General features: G+C 43.7%; 2 protein-coding genes across 5 annotated transcripts in view; one reads left to right on the forward strand and one right to left on the reverse strand.

Moving 5' to 3' along the window:
- Positions 1-1,909, forward strand: part of LOC116950873 (multiple inositol polyphosphate phosphatase 1-like) — a 61,590-nt gene extending 59,681 nt beyond the window's left edge. For all 4 annotated transcript variants that reach the window (XM_032968993.2, XM_076073211.1, XM_032968995.2 and 1 more), the window contains exon 5: positions 1,705-1,909. In XM_032968993.2, the coding sequence (XP_032824884.1) occupies positions 1,705-1,777 (73 nt within the window). In that variant the 3' untranslated portion in view covers positions 1,778-1,909. The remainder of the gene's footprint in view (positions 1-1,704) is intronic.
- Positions 1,910-5,091: 3,182 nt separating this feature from the next.
- Positions 5,092-13,567, reverse strand: part of LOC116950875 (putative glycine N-acyltransferase-like protein 1B) — a 94,276-nt gene continuing 85,800 nt past the window's right edge. The window contains exons 4-6 of the mRNA XM_032968998.2: positions 13,229-13,340; positions 12,530-12,644; positions 5,092-11,766 (exon numbers count right to left, since the gene is read on the reverse strand). Of these exons, the coding sequence (XP_032824889.1) occupies positions 11,355-11,766; positions 12,530-12,644; positions 13,229-13,340 (639 nt within the window). The 3' untranslated portion in view covers positions 5,092-11,354. The remainder of the gene's footprint in view (positions 11,767-12,529; positions 12,645-13,228; positions 13,341-13,567) is intronic.

Below are 13,567 nucleotides of genomic sequence, written 5' to 3' on the forward strand. Positions count from 1 at the left end.
CAGTGTAGAAAGTCTAAAATTCGGGCTGGTACTTGATTAGCAGGAAGGAGAAAGGGGATAAAGTTTTGCTCAGAGGCCGCCCCGCATGACAATGTTGATGATTATTAGTTTTGGGTTAGATCATTTAGGTATAATGCCCATTTGTTTTAACTCGGCTCAATGACAAGTTTAAATTATAACTGCAGTACAGTAACCGCACGATCTAACCCAAAATAAACTAATCACAAATCATATTGGTAATTTAATCCTCTATATATGTAGAGGATGTTCGGGACATCCTCACAAACAAACACCACGCAACCACGGGTTAAGGGTCACGGGAGCGCTGCTGTGTACGACACGAAATCCGCTCTTTGAGTGGAGGACACTGAACGGATTGGCCCCAGAAGGATTAACCATCTCAAGTCTCCTCTTCATATATATATGAACAGGGCAATGATGATATTGACTATAACAAACAATGCACATTACAAGATGCGTAAAAAGGGATATTCAAATATAGAGAGCATCGTGCAAAGTGCTGCTTGTTTCAATTGAAAACAACTTTAATAAACAAAGAACCCATTATGGTCCTCGGCTTCAGTCAATGTTTATTATTATTATTTTGGTGCTATAAACGTCCAAATAATGGGCTACTTTATTGAGCTATCATTTGTGGCCAGGTCGCTTCTGAAAAATAAGTGAATACCTCAGTAGGCTTTGCCTGGTAGGATGGGGATGGTTTAATTTTATTTGTTTGTGTTTGGACGATTTGTGTACCTTCTTGTACTTTGCACTCCTATCGTGTTTTTTTTGTATTGTTGTAACGTTCTTACCTGCCCCGACTGGGCATTTGTAAAGTAGAGCTTCATAGCTCATCGGATTCCTTCAGCATAAATAAATATTCTGATGATACCGTAACTTCTCCACAGCACACGAGCCGTGCCAGAGTCGGTTCATCCGAGAATCCAATCCCAGTCCCTCCCCTTGAGAAACCACTTTCGATACCTCGCCCCAGATTTGCTTAAACTTCCACATTCCTGAGCTGCACCTTTTCCTGCCACTCCACCGCGCCTCCTGGTCCAGCTATAAAACCAAAGCCACCGTCAACACCGACGAGCTGTTCGCCTTGAACATTGGTGGTTATTGTATCAGCTTCCGTTTGCAGATCCAAGAAGGTAAGTCGGGTTCACTTCGCGGGACGAGCAGTAGGGAAATAGTCTCATGCTTTTCACAATCGCTCAACCGCTGGCTTAAACTGCAGCGAGATGAATTTTCTTGCATTTCTGACAAATAATGTGCTCGCCGAACTTTAACAATGTATCTTACAGTGATAGACATGCATGACTTTGTATCTTCATTTGGGTAATTTGCAATGTTGTAAAGATACTTTTATTCACCTTTTTAAATGTTCACACGTGGAACTGCTTTTGAGGAATCACTTGAGCAATAACGAAAACTTCAACGACAGTATATTCATTTCAAGAGAAGACGGTGACTTTTTTTTCATTGTTTTCTCATTTCAACGGCAGTTTAGTTTTTCGGCATTACATTATTTTATCATCGGTAGAGCAATGGGATTGTGGGTTACATACTGTAGGGGGTACACAACATGGGAGGTGGATAATCTCTTAGAAAAGTGATACTGACCAATGCCCCCCCCACTCACCCCCCTTTCCATTTGCTCAAATTATTCCCGGGCTTCATGACTTCCACCTGCAACAGAGGATGGCCCTCTGTCCGAGATCCAGCCACCCACTGCTACTGCTGCTACTGCTGCTTCAGCAGCAACTGTTGATGCCACTGACGGCCGCCGCCGCAGATAGCGACCGTAGTGCCGAGCAGGATGGGGGAAGGTGCTACACAGGCATGCCGGGGATCCCGGGGAATCACGGGATCCCGGGAAACCCGGGCCCGATCGGTCCTCTTGGGCGAGATGGACGGGACGGGCATGACGGCCAGCCTGGCAAGAACGGCGATAAAGGAGACCAGGGGGATGATGGCGTGAAAGGGGACAAAGGGAGCGCAGGAGAGGCCGGTAAAAAAAAAAAACCTTGACCTGTCACCACACCCCCACCATAGCCAGGCGTTACAAAGTCCTTCAGGTGTAAACTTTTGTGGCGGCACTATAATACAGAGCGTCGATTGTGTTAAGCACACGGGATCATTGCTTTCACTATTGACAAAGGCTCAGCTCTGATGACTTATCTTTCTAAGCATCATTCATATGTATATGTCGGGACTGATTCCAGGGTTTGTGAATGTTAATTTTATTGGATATTTTTTTACATTTTTTTTTTAAATATCGCCATCAAAAATTATTAGGTAAATAACCAAGGTGCAATGCGTTGGGCTTAGTGTGTTTAATGCAGGATTTACAAAATCATTTATGGGCCTACGTTATTGTCCACTGACGTACGCCTGCTAGACACAAGCACGGTTACACGATGAATCACAGCAACCGGAGACACTTGCGTTACAATTTTTAAAGGTGCAGAAACTTTTTGTAATCCCTTCGCAGGGTTGCCTGGAAAATTTGGACCGATGGGCCCCGCTGGAGAGAAAGGGGATCGTGGACTTCAGGGTGAAAAGGGAGACAAAGGAGAAGTCCCGGCTGCCATCCCCAGATCCGCATTCACCGTGGGTCTGTCTGGATCTAACCCTCGCAGCGGCTCCCCTATAACATTCGGCAAGGTCACGTACAATGAGCAGAATCATTACAACACGTTCACCGGCAAGTTCACTTGCCATTTCCCGGGCGTCTATTACTTTGACTACCATCTCACCGGTAGCAGTGGCAGCATCCGGGTTTCCCTGAGACGCAATGGACACGCAGTTCAGTTTAGATATTCCTCCGTCACGGCCTATTACAGCTTGTCAGGCGCTTCAGTCTTGCGTTTGACAAAGGGTGATGAAGTGTGGCTACAAACAGAAAGTTCTCACACAAAGGTTTACACAGATTCTGGCGCTGACGGCACCTTTTCAGGTTTCCTACTGTACCCCGACCTGCCCTTATAAAACACATTTCGTGCTCGGAACGATTACATACGAATTGTCTCAATAATATGATGTATTTTCATAATCACAATGATGAGGAAAAATATATTTGATTCGTAAATGGTTGTTTGAATGTTTTTTGTTGAGGAAACTTGCCACCACAGACAGAAAAGTTTAACTTCACTCGAGCTATGTAACAGTACATTTAACATACCACATATTTAATAATTCGCAGACCACGAATGGTAAACGTTTGTTATTACCAAGGCAATTCTGCTTCAGAGAAAGGACAAATCTCGTATCTGTTTCGATATTTTATTAAACTTAATGTGTCTTGAACGGTCAGAAGAGTTGGTTTTATGTACAGGTGAAATGGCATGGCATACTGAACTGATTTTAACGTAACAATTTTACAAAGCACATTTACAAATTACAACTGTTTAACATTGGTAAATGATTAAACACATTTTCCCACATGTTAAGGAAACAATAAATCACGTATGCATGCCTATATGTGTTCAGCACTGCTTATTAAAGTACTGCAAGAACAACAAGAAAGGCGAGACCTCTTTTCAGTGCTTCCATCATTAAGATTCAGGCCTTTGTAGCCTGGTGCTCTGAGAAAGGGTGAATCCCACATCGTGAAATGTTGCATGGGTCATGAGGTCTATTGCGGAAGTTGCCCACAAGGGGCTCTCTCTGCCAAAAGACTAGGGGCCTGATTACAGAAAAAACTGCATAAATCCTCTCAGGCAGATATATATGTAGTGTCATAACGCGGGCTGCTGACGGGCAAGTGGTACTGGCAGCAGGGATCAGTACGCACGTCAGGAGAAGGGTATCGAAGAGGAAGCCCAGGAAGGGGTCGATCTGGAAGCCCGAGATCCTGCTAGTAGGTTCTAGAAAAGGGGCGTGGCACGGGCGTGGCGGGGGCGGGGCGAGACCACGCCAGGAGGATAAGAGGGGCCCCGGGACGTGGGCTCAGGGCGGTTGCTGCAAGTGGATCCCCTCTCTGTGTTGCGGTTCGTCACCTTCGTCGCCGCCATCTCGACCACCTTAGGCGCCGCTAGCTAGGCAACCTGCCAACTGTTCTAGCTAGGTAGTGCCCTCGAAAGAGACGGATGTGTGACTAGCGTGTAAGCACGTGGGGCGCGGTTATCTCCCCAACGTCTAGAATAAAAGGTTCCTTAAAGAACCCTGTCTGCAACTGAGCCACTACATATATATGGATGCTCCGAAAGTGTGTAGTGCAAAGAGGGACGCGCTACAGTGGTTGCTAGGGATTGTCATGATCCCCACTACACCAGCCAATCAGCTGCCAGGAAAACAAGCCAAATGCAACATGGCTGCTCATGTTGCATCAAGTCCCTGTGCAAAATGTCATCACTCCATGCACTTAAGCAGGATTGCAGCTGAGGTCGGTTAAATATAGAGTATTTTATGCTCTTTTAAAGTGATGTGTGAATTTGCATGAATTTATGTATGGGAGTGTGAGTTAAAATTTGTTATTTTGCACGAGAATGTTTATTTTCAGGCGAGGTCAGGCTCCCACGTGGCATCAGGCCCGCAGCTCTTGTGCGTGCCTCTCTCGCCCTCCCGCAGCCCAGGGTCACACTCTTTTAGTGCAACCACATCCGCACACAGCTAGGAACCCGTGCAGAGTGAGGGTCAGGTGACTTTTGTCTTCGTGATATTGCGGTCGTGTGTGCAGTGGTGTGCAATAACCGTCTGTAGATGGATAGTGCTCAGGATTCCAGTTCGTCGTTAAGGACATTACTGGGGTCATTCTACCCGCTTAAAAAATTTAAAACGGGTGATAGTCCACCTTGGTTTGATGTGAACATTTCTGAATTAATAAAAAAAATATATATAGCCTGGAATAATGCAAAACCGTCAAATAACCTCCCCGACTGGATTACTATAGTACACTTAGAAATAGATGGACTCTCCAAGTAAGAATTGCAACATTTTTTACTACCACCAAACCACCATAAATTCACAAATAAATACAAAAAGTTTCTGGCAACTGTTTAACTCAGTTGAAAACAAAGGAAAGCAAAATGTTCTTCCAAAAAAATTCTTATTGGATGGCAAATAACTGTTCAGAAAACAAGAAATTGTCAATGGATTTAATTCTCATTTTGGATCAGCAGGGCATATCTTTGACAAAACACACCAGGGTAAAATGTATCCAAATACAGCACTGTTCACATCACTCACTTCTTCTTCTTCACACATCAACCCTAAAAATGTTCGTGAGAGTCATCATTCATAATTCTTGTTTCGTCCCATACCTGAACTGGATGTATTGCATAAGCTGGCATCAATTAAGGCATCATCATCCACGGGTGAAGACGAGTTGCCTGTATTTGCACTTGTGGCTGTGGCAGGTCTCTTTTATAAACCCCTCACACACATTTGAACCTCTTACTTATCAAAGATACATTTATGGTCGAGTGTAAATCCTCTCTTATTCGTCCACTTTATAAAAATTGCTCCAAAAAAGACCCTAATAATTATAGTAGCATGGTGCTAGCTGAAAAGTCACAATCGCCTTCACAGTAAAGTCTGGTTTTTGTTTGAAGATAGCTGCACCACCACAGCAATGATGGATGTAGTGCATTTATTTTCAGTAACCTGGATAAAGGCCACAACTGCTTTGCGCTATTCATCGAATTGTCAAACGCCTTTAATACCGTTAACCATGATAATCTACTTACAAGACTTGAGCAATGAAAACATTTAGACGGTAAAATAAAATGGTTAAGAGATACATCTCAGACCGTTTACAGAAGGTACATAGTGATAACATCTCATCTTGTGCGCTTATCATTAATTTATTTGAAGTGGGTATTGTGTTCGTTACACGGGGTTACCACTACTTACCTGGTGTATCGTCAGCCACGGGTCAACAGGGGGTGCAACAGCGAGTCCGTCCTGTACGAAGTAACGCCGTTAGGCCAGGGAACCCAGAGGGCGGTTGGGAACCGGAGGAACACACCCCAGGCCCCCAGTGGGGGCTGGGGGATTACGCAATAGTCGGAGTCCCTCCAGAAGGTTCGAAAGAGTAGGCGTGGCCAGGGGTGGAGTGACCCTGGGAGCTGCATCCAGCAGCAGCGCCGACCCAACGTCTCTACCAAAGTGGATCGCCGTGACAAAAATAAAGGAAAAGGAAGCTGACCCGGCACTGCAGATGCTACTCCCATCTGGGACCGCGTGCCCCAAATGCCGAAAGATCTGCGGATCCACAATTGAACTCCTCAGCCACCTCCAAGAGCCACCCATAATGTTCACTCGTACCAGGATCGTAACCCAATTTTCCCCATTGGAGCAAAGTTTCTGCATTTTGTAATTCTGGATTCGCGAGCGTTTTCAAGAACTATCTCTCGTGGATGGAGAGGGTTTACTGAATATATTTCTCAGGAACGGATGCTGGGTCACTCCTTACCCAAGGTGTTAGCTTCCTTCATGGCCTGCCATTGGATTGACCACATGAGTTGGATTAGTTCCTGGAAGGGTAAATATCCAACAGCCTAAGCCAGGGGTGTCCAAAGTTTTTTTAGTGAGAGCCAAATACAGAAAAATAAACAAAAGGCCGGGCCACACACTAGAGGTGACATATTGACACATGAATACTGTGTGTATTTCTAACTCACCTATAATGTGAAGAACATTGCACTCAGTGGTAGCAGTGATGCTGTTCTTTGGATTGAAGGATGGCTGACATGTCAGGAGAAAGTTTGGTGGTTGAGACACGAAGGACTTCACAGAGATGGCTATCAGTCATTCTGGTTCTCAGTCTGCTTTTGTTCTGATTAAACAGAGAAAATGTTTGTTCACATATGTATGTTGAGCCGAACAGGCTCATCATTCTTTTTGCGTGGCGTCTCATCAGAGGAAACTTGGCATTATCCAAACTCTGATAGAAGTCAGGGAGGGAGAGAAGCTGATGTTGACTTCAGAGAATCATCACATTGCATTTCAATCAGTTCTAACTGCAGCCTCTCTTCCACTTCTTCTGCATCCACCAGGAAGGGGGTCGAGAACAGCTTGATTTGTTTTTCAATGACAGAAAAATCTTGGAAACGCTGGTTGAATTCTGTCACGAGAGATACAATCACAGACACATATTCTCCTTTTTAGCAGGAAGGTCGGCCTTTTGAAAAGCAGACTTGATTTCAGACAGTGCAGGGAAGTGTGCAGCATTAAAGCTTCGTAGTTGTGTCTCAAACAGGCAGAGCTTTACACAGAAGGCTTTCATGTGTGCATACAGGTGTGGCACCAGCTGTTCTTTGCCTTGTAGGTTCTTGTTCAGTGTATTCAGATGATGAGTAAGATCAACTAAAAATGCCAGGTCTGCCAGCCACCGAGGGTCACTCAGTTCATGAAGAGGTCGGCCCTTCTCTTTCAAAAACTGGTCGATTTCTGATCTCAGCGAATAAAACCGCTGCAGCACAGAGCCGCGGCTGAGCCAGCGCATATCAGAGTGGTAGAGTACATCCCCGTATTCAGCATCCACATCAGATAGGAAAGCTTGAAATTCTCTGTGGTACAGTCCTCTAGCTCGAATTATGTTGACAGTTTTTACAACAGTTTTCATCACATCGCCCAGCTGCACAGTCTTGGCACACAGTGCTTCTTGGTGGATTATACAGTGCATCCTAACAGCCTCACCTCCGCTCTCTTTTACCTTGGCGCACACCATCGATGCCATTCCTTTGCGCTCGCCCATCATGGCCGGAGCTCCATCCGTTGTTACTCCACAGAGCTTGTCCCATTTAAGCCCCATCTATTCAACTGCCTCTGACACAGCTTCAAAAATATCTCTACCCGTCGTTGTGCCTTTTAGGCTCATCATATCAAGCAGTTCCTCCGTACAGCAAAAATTATCATCTACTTCCTGCAAAAAAATTAACAGCTGCGCGGTGTCTGTGGCATCTGTGCTCTCGTCGCATGCTATCGAGTAAAAATCAAAAGCACAAGCTTTGTCTCTCAGCTGAAGTTTCAAGTTAGCTGACAAGTCCTCGATTCTCCGCGCCACTGTATTTCTGGATAAGCTCACGCTGTTGAAATCCTGCACTTTTACCGGGCACATTATTTCTGTGACTTTGATGAGGCACTGCTTTATGAAATCACCGTCTGAGAACGGTTTGCTGTGCTGGGCAATAAGTTTAGTGACTTCATAGCTTGCTGTTGTGGCGTTTTCCTGTATTTTGTTACTACGAAAAAATGTTTGTTGTTGAGCTTGCAGGCTAGCCGCCATTTGCTTGACTTTCTGTGTTCGTTCGGCACCGGTGTACGATGTGTAGCTCTGATGTTTGGTCTCATAGTGCCGACGGACATTATACTCTTTCATCACAGCAACATCTTCATTGCAAATCAAACAGACACACTTTCCGTTGATTTCTTTGAAAAAATATTCATTTTCCCACCGTGTTTGAAATCTTCCACACTCACTCGCTATTTTGCGTTTCTTCGGTGCTGCCATTTCTGGTGACTCGCGGTAAAAGTTTTTCTTTGCTTAATTTTGTTTAGTGAAGAAGCACGGTTTTCCGTGGCTGGCTCCATCTAGTGTTGAAACTGAGAAGTGCAACAGAGTTGAGCTCAAGCTTCTTGTGCGGCCCATATTCTATTATATTTTCAGAATTTGCTGCGGGCCAATAAAAATTGGACCGCGGGCCGCAGTTGGCCCGCGGTCCGTAGTTTGGACACCCCTGGCCTAAGCAGACAACTTTACACGCATTGGTGATTTTTATCATGCCAGGCAAGCTGTTCTGTTTTTCCAGCTTCTCACTGGTGATAATTGACTTTTGCTCAGTCTGTTTTTTCCACTTGAATACACACATAGATATACAAGGAACTATGAAATCCCTAATATGAGCCAAGAATGTCTGTGTGTAATGCACGTGACGTCCCTCCACGTCGACCAGCCCCCCTCATTAATAATCATGAACAGGTGGGATCCTCCACATGGACCCCCCCCCCCAGTCATTAATAATCATGAACGGGTGATGTCACTCCGCATGAAGAAGGTGGAGGGGAAACGAAAATTTGTTTACACAAATTAGCTTTCATTTAGACTTTTCTTTATGGAAACTAAAGCTAATAAAGAAAACACAGCAACTAATATAACGAGCCAAAAATGGCTGCGTGTGTGACGTCACTCCACATGCCCCCCCCCCCTCATTATTATTCACGTGTGCCTGGGTTTTGTGTCTCACGCAGAAGATCGAGCGGCTATGATTTAAAAAAATGAAAATGTTATGCAAATTCGCTTTCGATTTTACATATCTTTACAGAAAGTGCATTTGGTGCCTGTATTTACTTCTTAGGCACGTCCAACACAAGGCAAGTCTACTTTACGCTTCCAAATTATGCTACAATAAAAATGTCTATGCTACTTTGCAGACATTGTATCGAATTCCAATTGTTTTCAACCCCAGTGAGTGAAAGCGGAAGATAAGTACGTATCAGAGCAGAGAATTGCAAGTAATTGAACGTCCGTTAAATGCAGTGCTGCGGTCAAATGCTGTGAGGTGTTTTATGACTTCCTTTGTGCAACATTCACTGCCATTAATACAGCGCTACAGTGAAATGCAGTGAAGTGTTTGATGACATTCTTTTTTTAAAATAATCCCTGCCATTACATTTAGACAAGATAAAATTAGACTCCGATCAATTTTATTCGTAACTCCAATGCTTCTCTTTGCTCTTCGTTATTTGCTAAGTAACTTCAGACACTATCAGCACTCACCTTTTTTCACTCTTCGCTATCAAGCGTCCATCGGTGAAGACACATTTGTCAGTTAACAGCTTCAGGTGATTTGAAAACAGTGCTAAAGTGAAGTTAGGGGTTTTTTCAAATTATACAGCCAAGAGATTGTTTGCCTTTGGCCTATTGTGGTAAAATTTTTTTTACCAATTTTAATGCTTATTTTGCCTCTATTCTAGCTAGATTTGGCCCCTATACAGTGTCTAAAAAGCGCGAGACAACCTTTTTCGCAGTGTTCCAGCTGCTGGAGCACGTTAAGTGTCGTGAGATCTAAATACGTCAGCACAGGATTGCCAAACATCACGGAGGATGACAATACTGCAGCTAAGAAACGCCGTTTGCAAAGAGCAAGACAGCAGAGATGGAGAGCTCGCCAGAGCCAAGACACTTTGGACAGAATTCTTACAGAGAATGCCGAAAGGCAAGCAAATCGACGAGAACAAGAAAGTCCGGTTCAGACGCAATCTCGACGTGCAGCTGACGCTCTTTATCAAGCAAATCGACGCAAGCGAGAAACTCCACATACGACACAAGCTCGCCTCGCTGCCAATGCTGAAAATCGTCTCGCAGGACAAGAACGTCGTAGTCAAGCTATTCGTGCTACGGCAAATGACTTTGTGAAACTGCAAGTGATTGAACACAACTGCAGTGTGTTGTGGTTCACTAAATTTTGCTGAGGAGCGACCATCAGATGGAAAGTTCACAAGTTGCTGTCGGAAAGGCAAAGTGAAAGTGGAAAAGCCGATCGACTCCAATGGCAACGTACTCCAATAAATTGCAGGGAAACCTTTTGATCAGTGATAAGGGATTCGCACAAAACATCGTATATCGAGAACTCTTCCAAAGTCAATAATTTCATTTTAAGTTAAGAAAAATGTCTTTATGTGCTACGTTTCCTAATAAAATTAACAATCACACAATAAAACGTCAATTTACATCTTTAATATTACAGCTTCCGTCCTAGGACGGGCTAACATTTAAAAGTATGATTTTTGGGGAAAAAGCAAACTTAACATCCACAACAACATAGGCAGGAGAGGCTCACATGGTAGACTGGGCTGTCAGTTTGGGCTGCCATTAGTGTAAAACATTTTATGGCTGTTAGTCCGCCCATTGGTGACGATTGCCTTCCCTGAGCATTCGCATTCGGTTGTTTCTCATTCATTCTGTCGCGGATTCATTACAGCGTGTTACAGCGTGGCTGTGCGGAATCCACGTGGAGAGAGGGGAGCGCGAGTTGTGGAAAGTGCACAGCCTTCACAACCCCTGCAGTTGCGATCCGCACCCGGTACTTTCTGAAATTTTGGGTATTAAAAAAGAGACCATGAAGCAGCCAATCTATGAAAAAATAACCTGTGCAGAGGTGATATGATGTACTTTGTCCTTGTGCGATTGTGGAGGTGCGTGCAGTGGGTTTGCAAAAACTGCCCGTGGAATAGTGCTGGGGGTTACCGTTTGTCATTAAGGACAGTACTGGGATCGTTATAGATAGGTATACATTGTACTCGACTAGTAGTCAGTGCCTACTACAAGCCCACATAACAGAATTCTAGAAAATATCAAGTGAGGATTCATCACTCCTCACTAAATATTAAGACAGCACAGATCAGGGCTCTGCAGTCACCCATGCAAACCCATGGTCAATCGGCTTTGAAAGCCCAATTTTTGTGGCCCACTGTAATGAAGCGGTGTTTTCCTCATTAATATAACCAAACAGAGGTAAATCCTCATTTAATGTGGGTAGAATTGCTGCCATACACTGTAACAACAGACCCTTCTTGCGGTAGTCAGGCCTCACAAATGCAAAGCCAAGCGCTCCATATGAGTAGCCGAGAATCCAGGCGACTGGACTTCCAGAAGCGTCCAGGACACAGCTATTGGGAAATCCATTTTTTATACAAGTCTGGATTAAGCGCAGGCTGTCAGGGTGGCCTTTGTATTTCCATGAGTCACACACCAACTCAGCGTGGCTTGTGTTTAACATCGCCGTTTTCAGGCCTGATTTAGAATTTGGAATTCTGCAAAACAATGGAAGCACAAATAAAACACACGCATAAAACAGACGTTAATAATTGGACAATTTTTGAATTCATGGCTTTGGTTGCCAAAGCCGAAGTTTATGATTGGGTTGAATATCTTACCGTCACAAGAGGAGGGAACTACATTACATTGTGGTGTTTCAAGTGATGCATTATTACACAACCTGGACTTTTAATGTCCTGGAAAGACTTACAGATTTCTCAAGAAAGCCACTTCAAAACGAGGACGATTCTGGGAAAACCAGGGAAGGTGGACACCCTATTCAATGTCGGGATCTACAATGCCAAGCTGGAGGATGAAAGATCAAGAGTATTAGGTTGAGGCCAGTGCCAGTCAAGGTCGTATCCTCAAGACCAGTGTCTATATATTGAACTTTTTTCACACCATACATAGCCAAGTGACCGCTGGCCCTCTGGTAGTCTGCAAGGTCATGGGGAAATAGTCGACATCACTATTGCAAACACTATGATTGAGAGTAGTTTTAATAAAAAATGAATTGGCTTATTGTGCAATACAAAACAATGTTTTGTATTGCACAATACAGAAATATTGGGAACCACTGCTCTAGTATTAGGCCATTGTGAAGGCTGGGGGCTCTATGCCAAAGCCTTGGGACTAAGGCCACACCCGAGGCCTAGGCCGAGGACAAGAGTGGCATTCACTTTTGAATTTGTCTCTTGATAAAATCGCATGGTTGAATAAAAAAAACACATGGCAAATATAACACGGCATGACTTGTACCTGAGTGTGGCAGGGTCATTCGTTGTGAACATGTAGTAGGGCGAGGGCCAGGAGAGACGGACATTTTTTCTGGCCGCCAAATCATCCACACGTTCTTTCAAATCAACATCTATACCTGTTTACACACAAAATGTTCAACCAAATGTAACAGTGCTGTGTAGCGGTCTTGGATTTCCTCAGACAAAGATTCATACATGTGCCACTTATTGCTTGAAATACAAGTAACAATGGCAAAAAATGGCAGAATCATGCTACAGTATTTTTTAATGTTATAATTATGAATGCAAAGAAAGCCAAATTGTATGTGACTGTTGTTCTAGTGTTTTTTTTTTCAAAACTAAAAACTCAACATTTGTGGCAATAACATTACAAGGAACATTATATAACGAGATATGCTTCTAGTAATGGCCCTTCTTTATAACACAAACAGACCAGATATACTGGAGTGGAATAGAGTTGAATGCACTGTACACCATGGGGCCTGTTAATAATATATAAATAATGTTTCCTGATTGACATATGAAAAGTTATCTAAGAATAGATATTGAGCAACAGATAATCCCTTCAGTAATCTAAAATGTATTTGTATTTAAAGAATACAAACATTTTTGCATACTGGGTAAGAGAAGTCCATTTTATATTTACTAATTCATTCCAATCCCCTAGTACAATCTTATTTTGGATGTACAGACAGTTCACCTGCCAGCATGAAGGGCTTCTTCCATTCCACGACATTAAACAGGAGGCCGGCAAGGCTGCTTGGGTTGAGTGAAAATGTGGAATAGCTGGGCATGAACGGCTTTTCACCGGCCTTGAAAGGAAGATTGCAACATGAAACATTAAGTTCTACATACGAGTCGAACTTAAGTAAAACTAATCAATACAACTTTAGCGTTTACATTTTTTTTATGAGCTCAAAGAAAGTTGCTTCAATGTTATTGGCACGAATAATATGCATTCCTATGGACATTCTGGCCTCAACTTCAAAATTCGTACATAGTGTGTAAACATCGCCACTGAGCTTGACAAAGGTGCTGA

The sequence above is a fragment of the Petromyzon marinus genome, chromosome 41 (genome assembly GCF_048934315.1).
Source record: "Petromyzon marinus isolate PM22_M1 ecotype Great Lakes invasive population chromosome 41, UKy_Petmar_22M1.pri1.0, whole genome shotgun sequence".
Classification (NCBI taxonomy): Eukaryota; Metazoa; Chordata; class Hyperoartia; order Petromyzontiformes; family Petromyzontidae; genus Petromyzon; species Petromyzon marinus.